General features: G+C 41.4%; 1 protein-coding gene across 1 annotated transcript; it reads right to left on the bottom strand.

The window, feature by feature from the left end:
- Positions 1 to 4,801: 4,801 nt before the first annotated feature.
- On the bottom strand, positions 4,802 to 25,768 carry LOC120545642 (steroidogenic factor 1-like). Its single transcript, XM_039780177.1, has 8 exons — positions 25,724 to 25,768; positions 25,626 to 25,638; positions 25,398 to 25,506; positions 25,131 to 25,272; positions 13,847 to 14,406; positions 11,842 to 11,961; positions 11,225 to 11,372; positions 4,802 to 5,545 (listed from the first exon to the last, which is right to left on the bottom strand). Exons 3-8 carry the CDS (start codon positions 25,503 to 25,505, stop codon positions 5,292 to 5,294), a joined length of 1,332 nt encoding a protein of 443 aa, XP_039636111.1. The 5' UTR covers position 25,506; positions 25,626 to 25,638; positions 25,724 to 25,768; the 3' UTR covers positions 4,802 to 5,291.
- Between the last annotated feature and the right edge of the window lie 1,018 nt (positions 25,769 to 26,786).

Genomic DNA, 26,786 nt, shown 5'->3' with positions numbered 1-26,786 from the left:
CATGCACACTGACAGACACACACCAGTAAGACACACAACATCCAAAAGATAAAAGTAAAAAAGGTAGACAAATTAAAAGAGATATAGAGGAGAGAAAACAAAAAAGGGGGGAAGATAATATTACTTAAATCAAAGCTATGAAAAAAGAAGAACTTAAAGAAGTTTTACATTTGGATGGAGTTTGGTTCTAGTGCACTATTAACACTAAGGCTTGTATATACCGTATATATAGATATAAAATGTATTTAAATAAATAATAAATTCACCAGCATAGCACAAGGATGATGTTAAAGTACAAAAGCAAAGCAAAATATTTAAATTAATGAATGGCATTTTCTTGAAGTATTAAAGTGCTCATATTATGCTCATTTTCAGTTTCATAATTGTATTTAGAGGTTATATCAAAATAGGTTTACATGGTTTAATTTAAAAAAAAATACCATATTTTTGTTGTAGTGCACATTGCAGCAGCTCCTCTTTTCACCCTGTGTTGAGCTCTCTGTTACAGAGTGAGACATCTCACTTCTGTTACATCTTTGTTGGGAGTCGCACATGCTCAGTACCTAGGTAAGGACTACTAGCCAGTCAGAAGCAGAGTATGAGGGCGTGCCATGCTAGCAGCTAGGTGAGCATTATAACGTTTGTCTCTGAAGTAAAGGCTGGACTACAATAGAGCTGTTTGGAGCAGTTGGTGAACAGTGTTTTCTGTTGGAGATGGTAAGTCCCTTTGGGGGGGACTTTGGGCTTTTTCACTTTGTAAACCTATAACGTGCACAACAAGATATATAACACAATAAAGGAAAGGGAAAAAGCCATAAAGCATAATATGAGCACTTTAAATGAATTTGGACTTGGCTGTATTGATGCAATAAACTCTAGAATTCTCTGATAATTCCCTGTACTCTTTACTCACTTTCTTACAAATTCAATTCAATTCAATTTCAATTCAATTTCATTTATAGTATCAAATCATAGCAGAGTTATCTCGAGACACTTTACAGATAGAGTAGGTCTAGACCACACTCTATAAATTCCAAAACCCCAACAATTACAGTAACTCCCTCAAATCACTTTGCAATAAAACAAAGTACAATTTAACATACAACAGTATATTTCAACAGGTTCCCTTAATTCATTTATTTCAATGCACTACGAGCCTATATATATTCTTGTCTTTATTTTTCACTTTCTGTAGGAAGTTAACTGTATTGGAAAATCAGATGCTTGGTCCCAACAAAAGGCCGGTTCCGGCCTGTAACACTGTGTATTTAATCATGATGGTCTGTCCTTGAACAGGACGGATGCCAACTCCATGCCAGCTGGATGTCAAGGTCGACTGGGGAATGGGCTCTAGTGAGATGGACAAGATCAGATATGACGCCTCCACAACAAGATGAGTGCATTATGTTGATTAAGCCTTTTATTAAAGCCGAGTGGGCAAAACAGGTGGCTGGAGGTGTATCGCTGGATCTCAGTCACTGATAACAAAGATTTCATGTGCTCGGACTTCAACCTGCAGGAAATGTGTCTGTTTTTTCATCAAACACTTCCTTCATGTTCCATACATTATCTTGGATTAAATAAATGGCTTCATGTATCACATTATGTATATTTATCAGGGATGTGTTATGATGTGTTATGATGAATATGAGTTTATTTCCCAAAACTAAAGTTTGTGTTTTTTTGCTACACCTATTGACCTCAGCATGAGTAACCCCCCTACAGACCTTCATTTAAAACTCTACTCTATAACCCAAAGGTTTCAATAATACAACACGTCAGGCTGAATTGGAGAGGAAATTATACACTGGACACGTAATGTAATAATATAAGACCATCATAAAAGACCAACACACCTTGGTCAGGTACCTTTGGCATTTGTTTCTGATTCATAAAGCCTCCTTCAGGGTCTCAGTCTGACGCAGGAGTCCACCAAGTCCATCATATCTCCATACATGGGGATGATATGCTGTGTGTTTACAGCTTGTTTCTCTTTCTGTGGCTAAAAGAGTTGTTATAGAGAGTTAACTCCCACAAAAACCTGAACAAGACAAAGAAACAAACAAATGAACAGACGACTGACGTCTGACATCGTTCATGGGAACTACCAGTTTGAAATGGTCCCGATATGTTTGTAGTGTAGGGGATGGTTTTGTTAGTGCTTCTTTGCACAAAGTATTTCTGGAGTGTGACATTGTAAATGGGCCAGTAGTGGTGGTCATAGCCCATTCCTTACTGGTTGAAGACTTTTTGTTGGAAAACCATATGGAGGGTACTCACGTTTGTTTGACACTTATTGTGAGTGAGAAACCTTGCAAGGTCCTAAAGACCCGAGCTTCAAAGAAAGAACACCCCAAGGTGTTTACAGTCTGTATGGTGACACATGCTTCGTGCTGCTGGAATTTCCCTTTTCAGCAGCAGGATGAAAAGGGAAATTGGCTGATACCTTTTTCCCTAGGTTACCTGAGGTGTCCCCCTGCTCCCAGTTTTCTCAGGAAGCCCTTATATCAGAGCAAGAAAAGAATCCCTCTGTAGCTCCATAAAGGCAAACAGCTGCTAGTGCTAAGGACATGAAAGACAAAGCTGAAGGTTCCTTTCTCCAAGAAGCAGTCTTGTTAAGTAAATGGTCCTCGTGATCGTCCTGCAGATGAGCCTAATGCACCGTTATGACTCATATTGTGTTGCCTGAGAGTTCCAGAAAGGAATTCCTGCGTTATGAAGCATCCATGGCTGGTCATTTCCATAAAACTCAAGAGTAAAGGTCGGGGCGTGACGAATAAACAACATGAAAATGCAAAATATTGGCATATTCAAAAATATTTCGCATCAAAACTATTCATACCAGCAGCGATGCGAATTTGCAACAGTTTTCAATAAAACTTTTGAATACTGGCGCCAGCTCATGTACCATGTCACTGGGACAGTTTGAGTTCCTTATTTATTTTAAAGTGATGGTTCGGAGTAATTTCACCCTAGGGTCCTTTGCACCATGACCTCGAGCCAAACACCCCCCCGGAAGCTTTTTTCACCTGGGTCTAACATTGGACGAGTTAGCGTTATCAGCTGAATAGCTTAGCGCAGGGGCTAATGGATCCGAGAATGTCTCTTAACATTACCCCACTAATAATGCCCGAAATGATACCAAACTTCTACACTAGTACAAATAGGTTATGCATTCATAAAACGATGGATTGGAAAGTTTGTAAGTACACCAGAAAGAAGTTTATGTAAATAACACTTGCCTGTTGGCTTCTGCTCTCTGCTGCTGCTGCTTTAACCTCACCCCTGATCTTTTCCTAACCAGAACAGTTTTTTTGCCCAAACCCTGACCACGTAGTTTTGTTTAAAACAAATACAGTGGAGCATCACAGTTTGACGTTAAGGGGTACCCGTTGCGTTGACAAGTGACGCCAATGAAAAAAGGTCAGTATGTGATGATTTGGTATTGGAATGTGTTGACATTAGTTACAATAAAATCAATTCATGTCAGAATGTTAAATTGCTTTAAAATGTGTATGCATTGTGAGATGTTGTTTTTCCCCCTTGTTAAATATGAACTCTCCTGTCATTTCAGATCCTGTCAGACTCCTGTCCTTACCCCTGTGTTCCCGCCATTTCCCTTGCCCTAAACCCCCTCGCCCACCTGTTCCCACTTCCCCAATATACCTGCCCATTCCCATGAACCCCTTCCTGCTTTTAGGACTTCTGCCTCTATTGCCTGATCCTAACTGGATAATTCTGCCTCACCTTTGACTTTTGCCAGTTTTTGACCACGAGTAACACTAAACTTTGAACTTTCCCTGCCTCATCTCTGAAAGCCAGTGATACTAAGCCTAACCCTAAGTTACAGTTGGACTGTGTGTGATGATGCCTGAGCAGAACCCTTGTACAGAGCAGTAATGTAGCAACTGCAGGAATTAAACACACTGGAAATTTAAAATCTTTACGATCATGCATTGATTCCCCAAGAAAAAGTGTGATTTGGTACTTTTTAAAACAATACACAAACAAAATGTTGTTTGCTAGTGTATAGCTGAAGAGCATCTATGGGACACAGAGATGAAGGGACACGTAGACTGCACTGTCTTCACTGGGATTGTCCCAATTAAAAAAAAAAAAATTCTAATCCCAATATTGTGATATCTACATATAGTGGAGTGTTATGAGCGTCTTGCAGGCCACAACAAAGGAGGAAGATGCACGCCAAACTTGAAGTTGACAAACTGAGATTTATTAAAGTAAATTGCAAGCTTAAGAACAATGGGGTGTGGAAGTCAGGATCAGTGGTGTATGCATTTTGCAATGGACAATGTGAGATAAATGTTGTCAGTGTTCAAAGAATCAAGCAACAAAAAGCTGAAGCTGGTTGGTGAAGGGGCCGACACACCCTGGCTCTGGGCAGTCTGGATTAGTAGCCTGGGAACACTGGCCAATGTATGTACTATGTGAGGACGGCTGCTGCGTTGATGAGATTCAGCCATGTCTCTGTGACTCTGCAGCTGCTCGTCAGTGTAACCTGGAACACCTGAGTGTGATCACAGCCTGGCTGCCTGCTGCTGTTTCACATCTCCCTTCCTGTCTGTTGCTCTGGTTATGTTGCTTTAGTTTATCCTAATATGCTTTGTCTTTTTTTTCACACACACACACACACACACACACACACACACACACACACACCACACACACACCCCCCCCACACACATACACACACACACACACACACACACACACACACACACACACACACACACACACACACACACACACACACACACACAATTATCTTAATTTATTTATCACATTTGTATCCCAATGAATGTCCTTTGTCTTTGTCTTATGTTGGAATGCATCACCTGAGTGTCATAACTAATTTCGTTGTATTCCTATGTATTGACAATAAAGGCTTTCTGATTCTGATTCTGACACACACACACACACACACGCACACACAAGGCAACAGCTTTGTTTTAAATAACAGTCTAAGACATTTGACACAGTTACATTTTGGTTTGGTTTTTCTCTTATGTTAAAGACTAGCAGTTTCCCCTAAACACATCCATACCCATCTCTGTACAAAATGCAAAGAGATTAAATTGGTATACTGTTTATCATCGGATCCTGGGTTTAATGGCAAACAAGCATATTTGTCAAACTGACAGATTGCTTATTTTAGCGCCTTAGTAGTCCCATTTTCCCATTTACAATATTTTAGTTTTAAAGGACAGACAAATATCACAGCTCAATGTATCCATATGCTAACATGTGCAGGCCGTCCCGGAGCCGCGGAGTGTTCATACACAGCTGCGCTTGGCGTGGAGCATCTCAGTGAGCAGGTTGTTGCAGGGCACCTCCCCACTCAGGTGTTTGCAGGACAGGTAGTCTTCAGCCAGGGCGCTGAGAGAGCGCAGCTCAGATAAACACAGCAGCAGATGAGCAAAGCGTCCAAGAAGGTAAGGAGAGGTGCACAGAGTGTACTCCAGCAGGGCTCCTTCAACCTGCTCCTGCATGCTCTCTATGAAGTGATGGTCTTCCAGCTGTTTCACATCTACTCAGCGGGGCAAAAGAGAAAGCAACAACCAATGATGCACATAGAACAAAGGTTGTCAAACATTTTCATATGTTTGAGTGAAGTACAAAAGAGTTGTAGAAGTATCTTCTTCTTTCTCTAACTGGCACAGTTCATTTAAAAATAATACCCCTGGAAGCCCTTGAGTAGTCTACACAGCCACTTTTTGACCAAATACTTTATCATTGATACAGGTAACATGTTGTCTAATTCACCTGTTGGATCTCAAGCACTGGGTGTCCCTAGTCATTGTGAATGAAGCTATACACAAGCTGAAGCAGCTGTCTATGTTTAACCAGTGAACAAAGTTCAGTCCTGCAAATTCCTTCTTTGACACCAGGAACCATGGCTGAGGAATAACATTTAGACCCCGGGTCCTCTAGTCCAAACACAGGTACAGTTCCCTAAATGACTTCTGTGAGCTTTAATGTAGAGCTGCTGACGTGCTGACGTGTACGGTGAGCGTATTGTGTCACTTCCGGTGTTCCCGTGTTCCCGTGTTACAAACGCTATTTTGCTGCTCCAGCAAAAACTTACTCAACTCTGCTTTATTGTTTAAATTAGCAGCTATTTGCCTGGATTGCATTTGAATTACAATTGTTCTACTCACTTATACTTCGCTTCCCTTACAGCGATTGCCTCGCTGATCTTACAGTTGTTAAAATGCTGTTAGCTACTTTAACTTAGCCATTAGCAATGGCTAATTCCTCTCCCTCTCCTGCTCTCTCTTGCTCTGTGTCAAATGTTTAGCTATTCCTCTGCCTCCTTTAGTGATAACGATACATGTAATAAATGTAGAATATTCGCTGCTCTGGAGGCAAAGCTTAGTGAGTTTGAGGTATGGCTCCGCACCATGGAATCAGAATCATATGCTTCCGTAGCTAGCCAGCGCCACGTAGCTGATGCGGGCCAACATACTGTAGCTTCTGCTAGCTGTCCCCCGGCAGACCCCGAGCAGCCGGGTGAGTGGGTGACTGTCCGAGGGAAGCGTAGTGTTAGATCTAAACCAGGGAGTGCACATGATGACGGTCGCTCTAAACCGGAGCATCTTTGCCTTTCTAACAGTTTCTCCCTACTCAGTGATACACCCGCTGAGAAGCCAATTCTGGTTATTGGGAGCTCTATACTGAGACATGTGAAGCCGGGCGCCCCAGCGGCTCGGTGGTCATATGTGTCCCGGGGGCTAGAGCGGCGGTATATAGAATCCCATCTAGAGCTGCTGGCTAAAAAGAACTGTAAATACAGTAAGATCATACTTCACGTAGGTGGTAATGGTTGTAAATCGGAGATCACTAAAATTAATGTTGAGTCACTTTGTGCATACGCAAAGACAATGTCGGACTCAGTAGTTTTCTCTGGACCCCTGCCAAACCTGACCAGCGATGAAATGTACAGCCGTACGTCATCCTTCCACCGCTGGTTGTTGGGGTGGTGCCCAGCTAATGATGTGGGCTATGTGAATAACAGGGGGGCGTTCTGGGGAAAGCCTGGTCTGATTAGGAGAGACGGCATTCATCCCACCTGGGACGGAGCCGCTCTCATATCTAAAAATCTGACCGAGTCTATTATCGGTCATAAACCATGACAACCCAAGTTTGATATTAGTAATCAGAGGTGAAGTGCAATGCACTCCTCTGTGCTTCCGTTGGAGCAGTCGCCCACTCATAGTCTAATAAGCACGGTGTCTGTCCCCCGGCTCAGATCGGTTAAATCAAAGGTAAACAAAAGATGTGCTATACTTAACAACCTAATTGGAATTAAAACGACTGCAACGATAGAACAAAATAGGAAAATTAGATGTGGACTATTAAATATTAGATCTAGGTCTAGGTCTTCTAAAGCAGTATTGGTAAACAATTTGATATCAGATAATAAAATTGATCTATTCTGTCTTACTGAAACCTGGCTGGGCCATGAAGAATATGTCTAAATGAAGCCACTCCTACCAGTCATATTAATACTCAAATTCCTAGAGGCTCAGGCCGAGGATGGGGAGTTGCAGCCATATTTGATTCAAGCCTGTTAATTAATCCTAAACCTAAACTAAATTATAACTCGTTTGAAAGTCTTGTTCTTAATCTTCAACATCCAACATGGAAAATATTACAGCCAATTATATTCGTTGTTATTTACCGAGCTCCAAGTGTGTATTCTGAATTTTTATCTGAATTCTCAGAGTTTTTATCATGTTTAGTCCTTAAATCAGACAAAGTACTTATTGTAGGTGATTTTAATATCCATGTGGACATTGACAATGATAGCCTTAGTACTGCTTTCAAGTCATTATTAGATTCAATCGGTTTAAGTCAGAGTGTGCATAAGGCGACGCACTGTTTTAACCACACCCTCGGCCTTGTGCTGTCATATGGTATTGAAATTGAGGATTTAATAATATTTCCGCAGAATTCGGTATTATCAGATCATTCTTTAATTACTTTCAAATTCTTACTACCTGACTATACTAAATTAGATAAAAGCTTCTACACTAGATGCCTTAACATAACAGAGGACCTTTATGTTAACCTCAGTCCCTCTCAAATTGATACATTTGTAGACGGTGCTACGACTTGCCTACGGACGACCTTAGACTCTGTTGCTCCCCTCAAAAAGAAGACGATGAAGCAAAGGAAACTTGCACCTTGGTATAACTCCCAAACTTGCAAATTAAAACAAATCTCGCGAAACCTCGAAAGTAAATGGTGTTCCACCAAAGTTTTACGAATCTCGTTTGGATTGGCAAGTAAGTCTCAAAACCTGTAGGAAGGCCCTAAGAAAGGCCAGATCAGACTATTACTCATCACTAATAGAAGAAAATAAGAACAACCCAAGGTTTCTTTTCAGCACTGTAGCCAGGCTGACAGATAGTCACAGCTCTACTGAGCCATCTATTCCTCTAGCTCTGAGTAGTGAAGACTTCATGACCTTCTTTAATGATAAAATTATAACAATTAGAGATAAAATCCATCACCTTTTGCCCTCAACTTCTAACGGTTCACCTTTAAACGCAGGACCGCTAGAAAGAACGACTAGTCCCGACATATACTTAGACTGCTTTTATCCTATAGACCTTCAACAATTAATGTTAAAGATATCCTCAGCTAAGCCATCCACCTGTCTCTTAGACCCCATCCCAACGAGACTACTCAAAGAAGCGTTACCCGTGGTTAACACTTCATTACTAGATATGATCAATATGTCCTTATTAACAGGTTATGTACCGCAGTCATTTAAAGTAGCTGTGATAAAACCTCTTCTGAAAAAAACCCACCCTCGATCCTGAGGTCTTAGCAAACTATAGACCTATATCTAACCTTCCCTTTCTATCCAAGATCCTTGAGAAGGTGGTTGCTAATGAGTTATGTTATTATGTTTTTTTCATGACTTTCAATCAGGATTTAGAAAGCATCATAGCACAAAGACGGCACTGGTGAAAATTACTAACAACCTTCTAACTGCTGCAGACAAAGGACTTGTCTCCATTCTTGTTTTACTAGATCTTAGTGCTGCATTTGACACTATTGACCATACAATCCTGTTACAGAGATTGGAACACTTAGTTGGCATTAAAGAAATCGCTCTAAGCTGGTTTAAGTCCTATTTCTCTGATCGATCTCAATTTGTTAATGTTAATGATAAATCCTCCAAGTACGCTAAAGTTAGACATGGCGTTCCACAAGGCTCAGTGCTTGGACCAATTCTATTCTCCTTATATATGCTTCCTCTTGGTAATATTATTAGGAAACACTCAATTAACTTTCACTGTTATGCGGATGACACCCAATTATACTTGTCAATCAAACCAGATGAAACTAGTCAGCTAGCTAAACTTCAAGTGTGCATTAAAGGTATAAAATCCTGGATGACCTATAATTTTCTGATGTTAAACTCTAACAAAACTGAAGTTATTATATGTATTATTATATATTATATGTGCTGGGCCCTAAACACCTCCGAACATCATTATCTAAAGACATAGCTACTTTGGATGGCATTGCCCTGGCCTCCAGCACTACTGTCAGAAATCTAGGAGTTATTTTTGATCAGGATATATCCTTTAACGCCCATCTAAAACAAACCTCAAGAACAGCCTTTTTTCATCTTCGTAACATTGCCAAAATTAGAAATATCCTGTCTCAAAACGATGCTGAAAAACTAGTCCATGCATTCGTTCCTTCCAGGCTGGAATACTGTAATTCCTTACTATCAGGTTGCCCAAATATGTCCCTTAAGACTCTCCAGCTGATCCAGAATGCTGCAGCACGTGTTCTGACAAGAACTAAGAAAAGAGATCATATTTCTCCTGTATTAGCTTCTCTGCATTGTCTTCCTGTAAAATCCAGGATTGAATTTAAAATCCTTCTCCTGACCTACAAAGCTCTAAATGGTCAAGCACCTTCATATCTAGAAGAGCTCCTAATACCTTATTGTCCCACTAGAGCACTGCCCTCCCAGAATGCAGAGTTACTTGTGGTACCTAGAGTCTCCAAAAGTAGAATGGGAGCCAGAGCCTTCAGTTACCAGGCTCCTCTCCTATGGAACCAGCTCCCAATCTGGGTTCGGGGGGCAGAAACTGTCACCGCATTTAAGAATGAACTTAAAACTCTCCTATTTGATAAAGCTTATAGTTAGGGAGTGAGGAGTTGCAGCGTCCGCCTAACCAGGCCCACATGCTTCTCTTCATAGTCGTTAGATTAATAATATAACAAAAGTAGAGGGAGGCAGGCCAGCACAGCCCGATCCGGCAGGGGAGAGTTCCAAGCCCGAACAGGCAACCTCTCCTTATGACCTGTCTCTCTTAGTTACGCTGTTATAGTTCTAGACTGCTGGGGGACTTCCTTCCTTTGACACACTGAGCTGCTCTCTCCCTTTCTATTACCATTTGTGGTGCATCCCGTCCCAGAAATGCTTGTTATTAATCCTAGCTTCTGGGGAGTTTACTCCCCGGAGTCTTTATGTTTTTTCACCCAGCGTATTTCCTTGGAGAACGTTGGCACCAAGATCAGCTGTCGCCGTGGTCCTGCTGCACTCCCTGCTGAGCTCTGCGGTGCCCTGCAATGTCATGCTGCGTCCTGCTGAACCCTGCTGCTTCCTGCTACGTCCATCCGTGCTCTGCTGCGCCTCGCTACATCCTGTAACGCCCTGCAGCGCACTGATATGACATGAACTACTACAACTACCATTTTAAGTCACTGTTCCATTATTAATGTGACTATTATCGCCACTGTTCATCACATCCCCAAACGGCACCTTCAGACACCACCTACCAAGAGCCTGGGTCTGTCCGAGGTTTCTTCCCAAGAGGGAGTTTTTCCTCGCCACTGTCGCACTGCTTGCTCTTGAGGGAATTACTGTAATTGTTTGGGCTTTGTAAATTATAGTGTGGTCTAGACCTACTCTATCTGTAAAGTGTCTCGGGATAACTTGTGTTATGATTTGATACTATAAATAAAATTTAATTTAATTGAATTGATCCTGGAAAAGCTCTTGTGTTGGAAGCAGGCCCTAATATTTCATTTGCATTATAAGTTCTTGAAAGGTACCTTGGCTAAAACACACTTGAGAAATTATTCACCAAGAATCCATCAGATCCTTATGGAGCTCAAAGACATTTTTACCAATATGAAGCTTTATGAATAAAAAGCATAATTTGTCACTTACCTGGGTTAAAAAGCGCGAGGAACTTGATGCAGGCAAACTCTTGGCGGTCCACCTTTAGGAAGTGGAGCTTCTTAACCAGCTCCTGTCCTCTCTGGACTAGGCTGGCCACGCTAAGACCAGCATGAGAGGCTATGTCGGACAGCTCCATCTGAACCAAAGAACAGACATGTCCCTTAGTACTGCACAACTTTCATATTCAATGTCTGGGGCTTAAGATGTCTGCCACACCAAATGCTTGCTTTTGGAGGTGTGTGTGTGTGTGTGTGTGTGTGTGTGGTGGGGAGGGGGGTCTCAATTATAGTGTGGTCTAGACCTACTCTATCTGTAAAGTGTCTTGAGATAACTTAGTGAGGATTTGTTTGACACTATAAATAAAATTGAAATGAAATGAAGTTGAATATTACAATTAAGTGTGTAAGGCAGGGAAATGGGAGAATTGGATCACCTTGCTCCAAACAACACAGATGCTATCATATCTGGATCTGGATAAATCTAATGATAATATAAAAAATATAATATTGACCTAAAGACAGAGGACAGCAGTGTAATACAAAATATCTTTTCATTGGTACAAATAAAAATGACAAAAAAGAGAGAGAGAAGCAGAGCAGAGTTACCTCCTGCCCAGTGACCAGGAGCAGGCGGCCCTCTCTGCCAAACAGAACCTGTCTGGAGATGAAGTCCAGCAGCAGCAGTTCACTCCAGCAGCTGTGCAGCAACTTCATCTGGTCATTCACCTTGGAGCAGAGAGAAGAAGCTCATCATGTATCTGCTTTTTAAGACAAGACCCTTTTCTTTTCTTCTTTCATCTGAGCTAGCTCTAAATTAAACAATTGCTCTGTTAGCACGCTCACGAGGACAAATGTTGTCGAGATATTTCAGTCTGGATTGACATACATTGCCGTTCCTAAAGTCGTACTGCTAGTATGGTGTAGTGTAGGAACTTCCTGTTTAAACATGATCTTGGTTTCTCCATCATGCATACACAGTGTCCATTTGGGGTTGCTTAGTCTGCAGACGACTTGAAGAATTTTTATACTGATTTATTTGATATACATTTTTCATTAAAAAAAGTCATGATCCACCTGATTCCCTCATACAGACAGAAAATAAAACTTTATAAACCTGTTGTGAGGACATCTACACAGTGGACTAGTGAAGCTGTGGCAGATCTTCAGGGGGGTGTTTGGACTGCACAGACTGGGATGCTTTCAGGACTGCTACCACCAGTCTGGATGAGTATACCAAGGCTGTGACATCATACATCAGCTGCTCACAGGACCGCTGTATACCATCATGTACCACGGTGAGGTACAAAAATAATAGGCCCTGGTTCACAGCCAAACTCAGACAGCTAAGGCTGCTGAAGGAAGACACATTTAGGGGTGGGGACTGGGAGGCAGTGAGTGATGCTAAAAGACTGTACTCTGAGAAACAACAGTTCTCAGCTAATGACTTGGTTTTTGTCTGGAGGGGGCTCAGACAGATCACCAACTACAACCCCCCCCCGCCCCAACATCAGTGACCGGCGCCTGGTAAACCACCTGAACACCTTCTACTGTCGTTTTGAAAGATAATTTATTCCTGTCTCCATCCCTTGTGACTCCTTTCAACAGCTCCAGCATTCCAGCCCCACCTCCCTAACCCCAGCAGGTGTCAGGGCTTGTTCATTACTACCCTTCCCAGAGTCCTCCTAGAGTCTCTGGTGTTCACAGACATTTTAACACCTCACTGGAGACATGCCATGTACCAGCCTGCTTAAAGTCCTCAACCATCATCCCGGTCTCATCCCGGACACAAACTGTTTGAACTTCTCCCCTCTGGCAGGAGGCTGCAGTCCATCAGGACCAAAACCTGACGCCATAACAACAGTTTCTTCCCCTCTGCAGTCAGCCTCATTAACAAGGCCCTGGAGTGGGAGGTCTGGGGGTCGTCTATGTGATTTTGAGTTTCAGAAACTTCTTTTCCTGCATTCTGGAGTTTTTAATGCACCAACTGCAAAGTCCTATGCTACTCTCAACTTAAATTAAGGAAATAAAGAGTCATAAGAGTGGAGCACAGTTGCATCAAATGTAGAAATGATTTAAACAGATCAGAGACAATTATGTTTGGTCAATATTTCCATGTTCGGCTACTTTCTACTTGTACTCCACTAAATGTCAGTGGTAAATATTTTACTTTTTACTGCACTACATTTGTCTGACAGCTTTAGTGGCTTCTCCCCTTCCTGTCCAGTGAAAACCACGATTCTCTAGATGTGTTGATGTTGAATGTTTTAAAAAAAACTGAAGGATGAAGTGTTCCTTTATGTGTTGAGAATCTTCTCCTCCTTCTGAAGCTGTATAAAGTCTTTAATGCGCAGAGGTTTAGCATGAATTTGAGGAACTGGTATTATTGTGGTATGGTATTATTATTCAGTAGCAATGATTTTATCAAACTGGAATGTGATTGTAAGATGTCATCTCAAACGTGGAAAGTTTCAGAAAATGAAAGTAAAATACTGTAAACCATATTAAACATGAAGCTGAAGAACAACATGGACACACATATGATGAACATAGCGTAAAACTTAAGCAGGGTGATGTGGGCTGAGTGTGTGTTTGGTGTAATAGTCAGTCTGACCTTAAGTTGTTTGAAGAAGACGGATGTGCGAGCCCACTCTACAATGGAGAGCAGCGTGTGGTCAGCCACGAGGCACAGCAGGCTGAAGGTGCTGGGGTTGGCTGGCTGCTCCCGCAGGAGACCAGCACTGATCTTACTCTGCAGCTGGAGCTCATCTGGATCACATCGCACAAACTCCATCACTAGCTCAGGCATCCTGGGGCCATGTGGAGAGAAGGGTCCTGGGTCTGAGCTGACTGTTGTAGCAGAGCCTGGGGAACAGTTGCTGCTGTGCTTGGACTTCCTAGTCCAGTTTGAGAAGACAGCACATTGATACTGGGGGGCAGCAGGAGAGTTGGATGACAGTGAGAGTGAACACAGTGATGGAGGCTGGTAGCTGATAGGATCATTCTTTGCTGGGGGCAGTGGGCTGCTGTGAAGGGTCAAGTCTGAGTAGCCCAGAGGTGGGCTGTGGTCTGTTCTGATTCCCATCGCTTGCACCAGAGCCTTTCTCTGCTGCTTCAGTGCACGATCTCGTTTGTACATGGGGCCAAACTTGTTTCTGCCACCTCGCATCCGATCTGCACGAACAGCTGACGGGAACAGTTGATTTGTTTAGAGCAGTTTTTCAAGCAGATTTTCACTTAAATGTGCACTGTTTTGATTTGATTTATTAATTTAGCACATTTAAAAAACAACAACAGTGTTACATTATGAAAAATTAAGTAAACAAGACATGCAAAGGAAATCCAGAAAACCCTCAAGGGGCTTGGCATGTTGTGTTCCCTAAAATAATTCAACGAAACATAGCATATAGAAAATAAAAAAAATAAAAAACACAGTCTATAAAATAGGGACTAAGAAATTAACAATTAAATGAGGGGAGAAAATAAAGAATGAAGAAAGAGAGAAAAGAAAAGGAAAGGAAAAAAAACAACAAAAAAAACATGTTAGGCTACTGATACAGTAAAATATTTTTCACAGATTATTTAAATGATAGAGGAGAAAGTTTCTGTAGGCTGGGAGGGAAAGAATTCCATATCTTAGAACCTCTGTAATTAATTCTGAATTGGGATGAAGTGCTTCGCATTGACGGGGGCGAAGCAAAGTAGTGTTTTGTTTAACGATCCATGAAAAAATTGGGCAACTTGAAGATTGTTGATTTGGTAAATGCTAACAATGCCAAATTTGCAAAACTGAGGAGCCAATGATCCTGACTGCTTGCTTTTGTAGACGAAAAATCTGTCGCAGCTTAGTTTGGTGCGTGCTAGCCCAGGCAATATTGCAGTAACTAATAAAAGGATAAATCATAGAATAAGAGACTGAGGGAGACTTCTGTTTAAGGAGATAATTAATTAGTCCAGTTATTCCAATGCTTTTGGCTATTTTGGATGTAATAAGTAAAATATGATGTTTCTAGGATAGGTTTTCATGAATAAGTACACTAAGGAAACAATTTGATTTTACATTAACTACTACTCTGTCATAACCTGACAAGCCAGACCCACATCCAGATGTTGGGTCTGGGAACACACCATTGGCAGGGCTCAACCTGAGGGGCGGGATAAACGGTTGTCTTTCAAATTCCCTCTGCACGCAATAGGATAATGCTACAACCAACCAGAGCAACGCTAGCTGATAGATTAAACTTTTGCAGTATCCGGTCGGCAAAACTCTGAACACATCTTCCTTTTTTGACTTCAGTGCTCCAAGTCTTCCAGAGTCGCGAAAGTTCACCAGCAGCAGCAGCCATCTTCTTTGTTTTCAAGTAGCAGGGAATTCACGTGGAACTGTTGCAACTCTGCCGTCATTATGTTAAGCCTGCCCACCGACTCGATACACGATGTGATTGGTCTGACTAGAGTTTGGTTTTTCCATCTTTGAGATGGCAGGTAAAATGGAGACGGGTCTGTAGTTTAACGGATCATCTTTGTGAATGGAGATTATTTGGGCTGTTTTTAATTCCTGTGGCACAATTCCTTTGGTAAATGATGAATTAAATATATGGGTCAGTGGTTCGGCGATGGCATTAATATTGTCATAACCAGGAGCAGAATCTTTTAAAGATCCTTTTATCTTGCATACTTCAGTGGAGGTGACAGAGCTAAAATGAAATCCGGTAGTAGTAGGTGATGTTATAAATTGGAGGGGACTTTCATTAAACACAGGGATTTTGGAGGCTAATGTTGGTCCAATTTGGGTAAAAACTGATTAAAGTTAACTTTAAAGATAACTACGTATATTGCTTATTCTAAAAGGTGAGTAACCCAGTCTCACATCATGTGTATTAGCTAAGTTGGTCCACAGCGCAAAGCGTAGTACTTTTACAATATCAGCTCCAAAACTGCGATATGGCTACGTTTTCTTGGCCTGTTCTTTTCTGTTTTATTGACCTGCGTCCACCTTAAGTCAATGTCAAGTTTATTTCTCTTAAAACAAAAAAGGTGGAAACTATTTTAATAACATTTCTAGCGAGAAATGTGCATTTTATTTTCATAATCTTTGTTCAGTGAATGTGTGTGATCTTTAGTTTGTTAGTTAGTATGAAGATTCTTTCAGGAAAATTGTTGGAATTCATGGTGGTTTCTTTTCTATTTTATTTGTGTTGTGTATTCATGTGAGCTGTTATGTTATTTGTGTTATTTTATGTAACTCTTTGTTGAACTTAAATTTTAGAGTGCCCCAGAGATGATGTATTTCTTTTCTTTTTCTTTGGATTTCCAACAGACCAGGCACACTGCTGTTGCCACCCTCCGGAGCTGATCTGTTTTGATTGGGTAACCCTAAAGGCTCTGACACACCAACACGACAGCCGACCTTCGGCAGAAAAGGCAGTCGGACTGACCGCCTCCCCGAGTTGGTCAAAAAAGTGCCTCGGAACACACCGAAGCGACTCCAACTTGAGCGTACGTTCTTCTACATAATATGTCTCCATAACAGCAGGTGGCGCTAATCTGTATTGTTGCCCAAAAAATTAAAACCGGCAGCTGATTGGATGAATGTGTCACGTGGGTCTGGCTGCTCCCGGATTTTACAACCGAGCATAATGGCGGCTCGTTCGGAATAGGATCTCGTATTTTACGAAGATAGTTCACCGAAACGTGTCTCTGAAAACATTTTAAGTGAGAAATAGGCCGCACAGTTGCTGAATCTGTCTTCATTTCAGATCGACAAAGGTCAGTTTAAAAGATTTGCCTCAGATTTTGAGAGACTCTAGTCACGCTCATCCCGCTCGTCATTTCCAGGTTAGCACTCCACCAATCAGATTGGCCAGTGAGTCCGATGGCCCACCTTCTGATTCAACATGCCAAATCGGCCAGAATCAAGGCCGACGGCTCCTCAGACTGACGACGGCACAGAACACACCGAACAGACTCGAGTCACTGACCTCGCCAGACTGTCCGACGGCCGATAATCGGGTTGGTGTGTCAGCGCCTTAACACAAACCTAACCCGGAAGTTATGTACACAGCAAGCTAGCTAGGCTAGTTAGTTGTCATTAGACTAAAGATTGCAATGTCACGAAATACAGCTAAACTAGTTATTGTGCTATGTGAAGTTTAGCAGTAGTATAACATACAGCTGAAGAGAGACAGGAAATGGGGGAGAGAGATAGGGGATGCTGTGCAGCAGAGGGCCTGTATGGTTGGTTTCCAACCCGGGCCGCCTCATACAGTAAATACATTTTGTCTAACAAGATATTCTTGGGCTGGTTGGGTCAAAGAAGAGAGCGCACCCAATATGTGATGGCATTTATCTTGGCCGGAGTCTATAAGGATAAAGAAAAGATGGCTTCTATATATTATTTAGGTGTTTGGTTATATTACCGATCTGGGTGTTTCACAAAGTGTAAATAGTGTTCTTTTTGACAATATGATAGGAAACTTTCCAACTATTTTATGATTCAGTTCAGAAGATGAATGTAAACTATTACACTATCGTGTAACCCATACATTTTCCAACTAGATCTAAACATTTCAAACATAAAACAAAACTACAGACACAAAAATATAAATCAAAAGTGTGGAAGTACAGGGAAGAAGACTAAAGGAATAAGAGGTTAATAACAGTTTTTTAGAAATAAATGACACTGCAAGTATTTTCTACAAAATACTGTCAGGAAGAAGACAGGAAACGTGAAAAACTGCTGTAACTGTGCTGATTTCACAATTAAATGCCGCATTTAATGTAATGTATGTACTCTATGTATGCATGTACTATGTGAGGACGGCTGCTGCGTTGATGAGATTCAGCCATGTCTCTGTGACTCTGCAGCTGCTCGTCAGTGTAACCTGGAACACCTGAGTGTGATCACAGCCTGGCTGCCTGCTGCTGTTTCACATCTCGCTTCCTGTCTGTTGCTCTGGTTATGTTGCTTTAGTTGATCTTAACCCCTGTAATGTGGTAGAAAGCTGCACACATCTTCTGTGTGGGCGTGTCAAATTTGACCCGTGATTTAACTCAGCCCAAAAAACAGATATTATCATCCAATAAAGTGTTTAACCTCATAACTAACTTATGTATTAATTTGCATCTAAACACTGTTTTAAATGTGTGTGTTTTTGGCCCCATGTATCTTTAATCTTAAAATAAACCATTCGTTCATATTTGCAAACAAATATATGACTCTTTTTTTTTATAGACTTTTTAAAGAATATACTAAAATTGTGAGATCTTTTGTTTTGTTAGAACAGCTGTTTCTGGGGATATTGTGAAGCCTTGTTCCAATAAAAAAAGTAAATGGTAAATTTTTTTTTTATTGGTCAAATTTGACCCTAACACAATATAAGGGTTAATGCTTTGTCTCACACACACACACACACACACACACACACACACACACACACACACACACACACACACACACACACACACAAGCAAGGCAACAGGTTAGTTTTAAATAACAGTCTAAGACATTTTGGTTTGGTTTTTCTCTTATGTTAAAGACTAGCAGTTTCCCCTAAACACATCCATACCCATCTCTGTACAAAATGCAAAGAGATTAAATTGGTATACTGTTTATCATCGGATCCTGGGTTTAATGGAAAACAAGCATATTTATCAAACTGACAGATTGCTTATTTTAGCGCCTTAGTAGTTTCAGTGGAGTCCCATTTTCCCATTTAGAATATTTTATGTATATATCGATGCTACAACTCAATCTTAAAGCACACATATCAAGGATAATGTCATTGTATTGGACATTCATCACAGCTAAATAAATTATTTCTGTAAAACCTTATGTTATAGTATGTTGTAGCTATTTGGTATATATTGTGTATACATTTGTTTCTGTATTTATTGTTTATTTCATATTAATGTTCAATATGTTGTTTGTTGATGAATGCACCACTCACCAAGGTGACCACCAAGGTAAGTGTAACTTCCTTTGGTTGTGTCTCCTATGTGTTGTGGCCTGAGAACAGCATCAGAACACCAGAGTAAAGGAAGAACACAGAACAGAGGGCAGTAAAGTTGTTACTGGATAAGACAGGAAATGTAAAAACGTGCTAATTTCACAATAACAAATATTTATGGCTTTATGTATTATATTAAAAAATTAAATATGATAAATAAATGAAACAAAAATACTTTTGGAAATTTTGTTTTAAAGTTTTCAAATATGTAGTGATGTTATTTTTAATATAGTAGAGATGAGTATTGCTGCTGGGGAGCAAGGGTGCACATATGGTTATAAAATAGTTACATATACAATAAATGATCTCTTGGAAGGAGACAGTTCTGTGTAGTCATAGAGCCCTTGGCAGCAGCCAAATGTCCCCAGGTGTCATGGTAGGTGGGGTGGGACATAAACTTATGCTTTACACTAATTCTTTTTTTTAAGCACTGTGTATTTTGTCCGTCTCTGTTATGCCGGCGTTTGTATCTGCGAACTGGGACTTAGCACGGATGTTTACCTGGTGAGTTTTATTTGTTTGTGTGACTGATTATCATGTTATATTTATAGTATTAGCGTCACACAGCGTCACACAGCATCACACAGCTTTACACAGCATTACACAGCATTACACAGCATTACACAGCGTCTAGGTCTGTCATAAATGCAAATTTGTTACCCCTTTAGACTGTAAAAATAATGGACGTAACAACAAGGATGAGCTAGCTGACCCAATGAAACTGACAGAGAGCGCTGGTCACAGAGTGTGTGTATGGCCAACACATTCTCACTCCCATCGTGTTAAAAAGCGACACTTGGTCCGGTGCCTTCAGCATTTGTTATTGCCGCTAAAAGTCTCCTTTAGCGTCATATTTAGACGCGCTTGGTCGGGGCTCTTGGCGTCACTTTTTGACGCTCTGGATCGGGACGTGCGTTTAACTGACATGCAGCACAAGAACGGGACAGTTAGGTTTAGGAAAAGATGGTGGGTGGGGGGTTACACAATGTACCTTTCAGTGACATGCGGGACAAGAATGGGACATGAACCCCGGACTCCTGGTTGAAAGTCCTGTGTTGTTTGACCCCTACGTCATCTTACAATGCCGTGATTGAGCGGCTGCTCTGCCCGATGCGTTCTATACAGACACTAACGGGGGATGTTTGAGTCCGTATCTGATGCTGAGAGACACTGACCAAGCGTCATATTTTACGAGTTCAGAGAACGGGTTGTTATGGTAAACTCATAGACTGTACAGTAAATAAATACCGACTTAGCATCTGTGACGTCAGCCATCGGTTTGTGAACTGCTGTTTTGAAGCCTTAAGTTTTGCATCTTGCTAAGGCTACATTTGCTACGTTTTGGTTTTTAAGTGGAGTTTTGAGCCAAAAGTGATCTCCGTGCACACTGCGTCTGGCAAGTTATTCTCCTACTCAGCCTCTCAGTGGACAAAAATTGAGTCTCAGATTGTCGAAAACTGACAAAACAGAAAGGAAACCACGCTCATACGAGGCAGACAGCTGACTTGCTTATGGTTATTATATCGTGCCTGCATGGGATTGCTGTGGCTATTGATGTTGTTGACTTTACGTTCTATTCATACTGTGATGATCATTTGCATCTGTCTGCATGCACAAAATGAGTGGATCAAGGGCTGGTTCAACTTCAACTGAAAAGGAGAAAAGAAATGATTCTGACTGAAAAGGTTCTGGCAAGCAAGATTGAGTCAACAAATTAACGGGCCAACATCAAAGCACAGTTTGATGTTCTGCTGCAATTGTCTGAAAATGCCACTGCATTGCACAACTCACTGATGTCTTTAATCCCATCTGATGAACATAAAAAAAAATATGGTTGACAAGCATCACTGAATCCAATCAAGGATTTATTGAGGATGTTAAAGTGTGGCTTCCAGAAACCAGGAGGCCTCTTTCAGAGCTAACTCATGATGTTGAGTGGCACCAGGAAGCTCTGGCAGTGAAAGAAAGTGGGATTCATGAGGATGTGAAAAAGGGACAAGAGCATCCATCTTCTCAACATGATGACAAGGATGACATATTGCCATTTGACAGTATATCAAACCTGCAGCGACAAACAAGGTTCAAAATCAAATGTTTCCAGCACCTCATCTGCACGTCTCAGAGCAGAGGCTCAAACGGCTGCTCTGCTTGCCCGTCTAAAGAAAAGCATCCTCTTGAGGAACAGAAAGAGAAATTAACATCTTCAGCTTGAAGCCGATATAGCTGCATCAATGGCAAAAGCAAATGGGAAAATCAGCAACTGGAAATGCTGTTTTACAGTTTGGAATGCCAAAACAGAAAAGGGCAGACATTACCAATTATCTCCAGCAGAGGCCCCCAGAGCTTATGAGACAGAGCCCAGTTCTAAATACTGGTACTACAGCGCCTCCAGTGTCTCATCACAGAGATGTCCATACATGTTTTTCTACAAATACTAACAGTGACCAGAACCACATGTTGTCTAGAATGGAAAAACAGAATGAGATAACAGCAATGCTGGTGCATCAGCAATGTCTTGCATCACTGCCTAAGAGAGAGATCCCAATAAGATTGCCCTACAAACTGAGAGACAAGTAGCGAACAGTGTCATGTGACATCCAGGAAAGGCATCGCTGGAGAGCTATGTTTGTTGATATTGTGACTTTTATGGAGCGCCAAGTGAAAATCATAACAGATCCTGTGTTTAGAAACCTACAGGATACTCCAATGTTTGTGGCAAATAAAGAAGGCAGCAGGACAAAATCACCTCGCTTAAGACCTAAAGGAAGTAGCTTTGCCACTGCTGCTACTACAGTTGAAAAGACACTAACAGAACACAAGGTTAAAGATGGATATTCACCTGAAAAGACATGCCTGTACTGCAAGTGTGGAGTTTTGTACTCTACTGGAGAAGAGAGCTCAAAGTGAGAAGACTGATTTCCTGAAAAAGAATGGAGTTTGTTTCGGCTGTTTGTGTACTGGTCACAGTAAGGAGTGCAGGAAAAGTCTCTCTTGCAAAACATGCGGCTCAAGACCCCCTAGCGTGCTTCACATTCATCACATGGACAAGGGAGCACATGCAAACAAAGGCAGGAGCAATTCAGAAAGTGCAGTTCTTTGGTTGCAGTCCAAACCAGTGGTCTAACTGGGGCCGGTGAACAAGACTTTAAGGTTGCCATCGTACCAGTCAAGGTCAAATCTAGGAGAGTTCAAAGGACAGTGGAAACATATGCCTTTTTGGACTAGGGTAGTTCAGCAACCTTCTGCACAATGGGTCTGATGGATAGACTGAATCTCTCTGGGAGAAAAACAAGGATTCTTTTGCTCACCATGGGCCAAGAGAGAATTGTGGACAGTAGTATTGTGTCTGACTCTGAGCAGCCAGGACTTTCAAGGGAAGACTGCAAGTTCTTGGAAATGGCAAACGATACTGTGAAACTAGTTGATGGCCATTACAGATTGCTTTACCTCTAAAAGACAGAAAGATAAGCATGCCTAAAAACCGTAAGATTGCAGAACAATGCATCCTTAATCTGAAGAGAAGCTTTATCAGAGATGCATTATTTCACAAGGACTACACTGCTTTCATGAATAACCTTGTATCCAGTGGATATGCAGAGAGAGTGCCAACCACAGATCTGGAACACAGTGACGGAAAGGTTTGGTATATACACAGTGTATACCATCCGAAGAAAGGAAAGATCTGAGTTGTCTTTGATTGTGCAGCATCATTTCAAGGCGCATCACTCAACACACAACTCCTGAATGGTCCTGATCTGACTAGTACGTTGATTGGATTCCTGACCAGGTTCAGGAAAGAGCCTGTTGTTCTGATGTCTGACATTGAGGTGATGTTTCACCAAGTTCAAGTTCCAGAGGAGGATGCAGACCTGTTGAGATTTCTTTGGTGGTCCAGTGGAGACTTCCATCAGTGTATGGAGGAGCAACTTCTTATCCAAGCGGCGCAAACTTTGCAAACTTTGCTCTCCGAAGGTGAGCAGAAGACAACAAAGACTTCTTCAGCCAGCAAGTGTTTGTACACTGTATATCATGTACAGTTTTTATGTGGATGATTGCCTTGCTTCTGTGGCCTCAGAACAGGATGCTATATCCCTCTCTATCAAGACCTTAAAACCATCTGTGCCAAAGGCAGCTTTCATCTAATAAAATGGATAAGCAACAGTTGCAATGTGTTGGCATTAATACCTCAGGAAGAGAGAGCAAAGGAAGTCAAAGACCTGGATTTGGACCATGACTCACTACCTGTTGAGAGAGCACTGGGAGTGCGTTGGTGCATCAAGTCTGACACCTTTAAGTCCAGCATAACCATTCAGGAGAGACCATTGACCCACAGAGGGATCCTTTCTACTGTCAGCTCTTTCTATGATCCTCTGGGGATCCTAGCTCCTGTGGTTTTTACAGCTAAAAGGATTCTTAAGGACCTGTGCCGGAACCGGCAGGATGGGATGACTTTATACAACCAGCGGTTGCTCAGGAGTGGATGGACTGGTTGAAGGAGCTACATCAGCTGAAAGGCTTCAGCATCAGACGATGTTTAAAACCACTGAACTTTGGAGAAGCAACCACTGCTCAGTTTGCATCTTTTCGCCGACACAAGTGAGGAAGGATATGGTACTGTTACCTATCTGCTGCTGCGCAATGAATACTCCCAGGCACACAGCACCTTCACAATGGGAAAATCCAGGGTGGCACCTTTAAAGCCTGTTACAATCCCACGCATGGAGCTGACAGCTGCTGTTGTAGCAGCTCGCATGGACAAACTGTGGAGAAAGGGGTTAAGACTACAGCTTCAACACTCTGTTTTCTGGACAGACAGTACCTCTGTACTAAAATACATTAAGAATGAAACTTCAAGATTTCTAATCTTTGTGCCCAACAGGTTCTCAAAGATTTTCAAGGTTTCTAACGCATCTCAATGGAGATATGAGAACATTGCACACAAGACCTTGCCTCCAGAGGTGTGAGGGCGGAGCCATTCCTAAAGAAAGAAACTTGGATATCTGGTCCCTCATTTCTCTTGCAATCAGAAGAAGACTGGCCTGTTAACCCAGACATGTTGCAAGAACTTCCACGTGGAGACCCTGAGGTCAAGATCTCAGCTGCAACTGAAGTTTCTACCGTCAGGGACGAAGATGCAGTGACATGTTTGATCAACCGCACCTCATCTCGGACACATCTAACAAGAGTGATAATAATAATAATAATAATAATAATAATACTTTTTTGTTATCTTTTTTAGCCCAGCAATCTCTTTCAGTTAAGAGACCTGTTCATATTGTATCGACTGATGAGAAATTCTTTCTTTGTATCTATCAACGCCTCAGAACATCACAGCAAAATGCAGAAGGCTACCTCAACACTGTTCCACTGGAGGAACACACTCTCTTATTTCTGTGTCTTCACCCTGTTTGCTCTGTAACTTGCATCTGATCAGTGAGCTTGTACTACAGTATACATGTGCATTCAGTTAAATACATAAAACTCTACTGTCAACTATTATTAATAGTATCATTAAAACTGTTTTATTTCAGCTGTTACAGAAAATTCAAAAGAAAACAAAAAATGTTAAAATGTGAAGCAGCCAACGAAGTCTCCATTAAATGTCATCTTTTTAGGATGAGATAACATACTTTTATTTCTTATTCAATAGTTAGGGTTAGGGTTAGGGTTTATTATTTAAAAAATATGTTTTTCTGACTAACATGAAGAAATAATTCCGCTAATGGGTGGCACTACCCATTTCTATCTGAATTGGCTTTAAAAAGTAACCATGTTGTAACTCTAGGGTGCCTGAAGCAGCTTACAGTCTCACAGTATGCATGGGCATTAAGAAAGGTTCTGCAATATACAAGATTTATTTCTGTATGTGTGGACAGCTGCCCTCCTTACCTTCCAGTTGCATGCCAACATGTAGACACTTTTGAAATCTGCAGAATGGACAGCGTTTCCTTTGAGTTATATCAATTGTGCACTCCTGGTTTTCTGCGCAGATGTACTTCTTGTTGTTTTGAACTGTTCTTTTGAAAAAACCCTGCAAGTGTGAAAGCAGAGGAAGGGTCCATTTAAAGAAGGCAGTTCTCTTGTCTATCTGTTCATAACAATAACTGTCACAGTCCCAGTGCAACAGGAACAATGGAACAGAAAAACTAAATGCACCTTGCAGCTTTCACAGGTGAGCAGACCGTAGTGGTAACCGGAGACTTTATCTCCGCACACTGGACACAGCTCGTCCAAAGCCACATCGTGTCCGTACTCTGCGTTCATCCTGAAAAAGGCAACACCACACGGGTCTCTTTTCAAACAATGACACACATCACGCAGATTATAAAATAAAGACTGTGAAGAATATGCAGAAGTTGAACCAGTCGCTTTGCAAAATCACACCTTTTGATTGAGTCTGAAAGCAAAATCCAAAGTCTGTAACAAATAAAAACATTGTAAATGCTCTCCTGACAATCCAGTGAGAGAAATGCACTCAATACCTGTCCGGATCAGAAGCTGGATCAAAGGGAAAACTAAAAACAGAGTGATCTATTAGTACAATCAAGTGTGTATTAGTTCTTATACTAGTGTTCGTGACTGCCCTACCTGTTGAGTCAGTGTCCGGTGTAAATGCTGAGTGTGGAGTGTCCAGAGCATCACTGCTCTCATGTCCAGGAGGGACGCTGAAGCTCCAGCCAATCAGCTCGTCTGATCATTGACTCACCTGTTTAGGTCTTTCAATACTACATACCGTCACTGGTCCACTGGGTGACAGCAGACGATAATGATTCTGGAGTGTTTCACATAAGAAAACTGAATGCTGCATGCTGTTTATGAATAATTTCCTAGAGTTTCATCATTACAATGGGTCACAAAGATCAAGTCAAACACTTCCAGAGCGCATTGAATACATTCAGTACATTGTAGTGGTAAAACATGTCTGCTTTTATTATTTATGTATTATATCTGCAGATTTAGTGTACTAGCTCAGACTAGTGTAAGTAAAAAGATGTTTTCCTTTTACACATTTTTTATACATCTAATTTAAATGTGTATATTGGTTTGATTATATATTTGATAATTTCAAGTCATAGTATTGATCATGAACTGCAAAGAACTAAACTTTGTCGGGATATCCCTGCCTCTGCTGCACACATTCAGACTATTTGTTGTGAAAATGTCTCCATGGGAAACCAAGACTACATTTCTGGAGTAGCCATTAAAGGTTCTGTACTCAGAATATTATTAGTAAAGATAAAGTGGAGTGATGGAGGGAGTCACACTCCCTCTGTGTGTTGTACTCTGAACTTCTCTGTTCTTTGTTTTGATAGCTAGTCCCGCTGTGAGTGCAGGTGAGTGCACGTGAGTACCTTGTGCATTGGAATCAGTTGCCCGAAGATCGTGACAAAACGTCTGTATTTGATGAGTTGGGGAACGGTCTGTGAGAGCCATGTTGAGGAAACCCCAGACCTTTTTCTTTAGTATTTCAAGTACAGCCCCTTTACAACAGCAGGCTTTAGATTCATTAATACTGAGGTCAATCTGTGTTTACATACATATGTA

Source organism: Perca fluviatilis, chromosome 17 (assembly GCF_010015445.1).
Source record: "Perca fluviatilis chromosome 17, GENO_Pfluv_1.0, whole genome shotgun sequence".
Taxonomy (NCBI): domain Eukaryota; kingdom Metazoa; phylum Chordata; class Actinopteri; order Perciformes; family Percidae; genus Perca; species Perca fluviatilis.
This window is presented reverse-complemented; position numbering and strand designations above follow the sequence as displayed.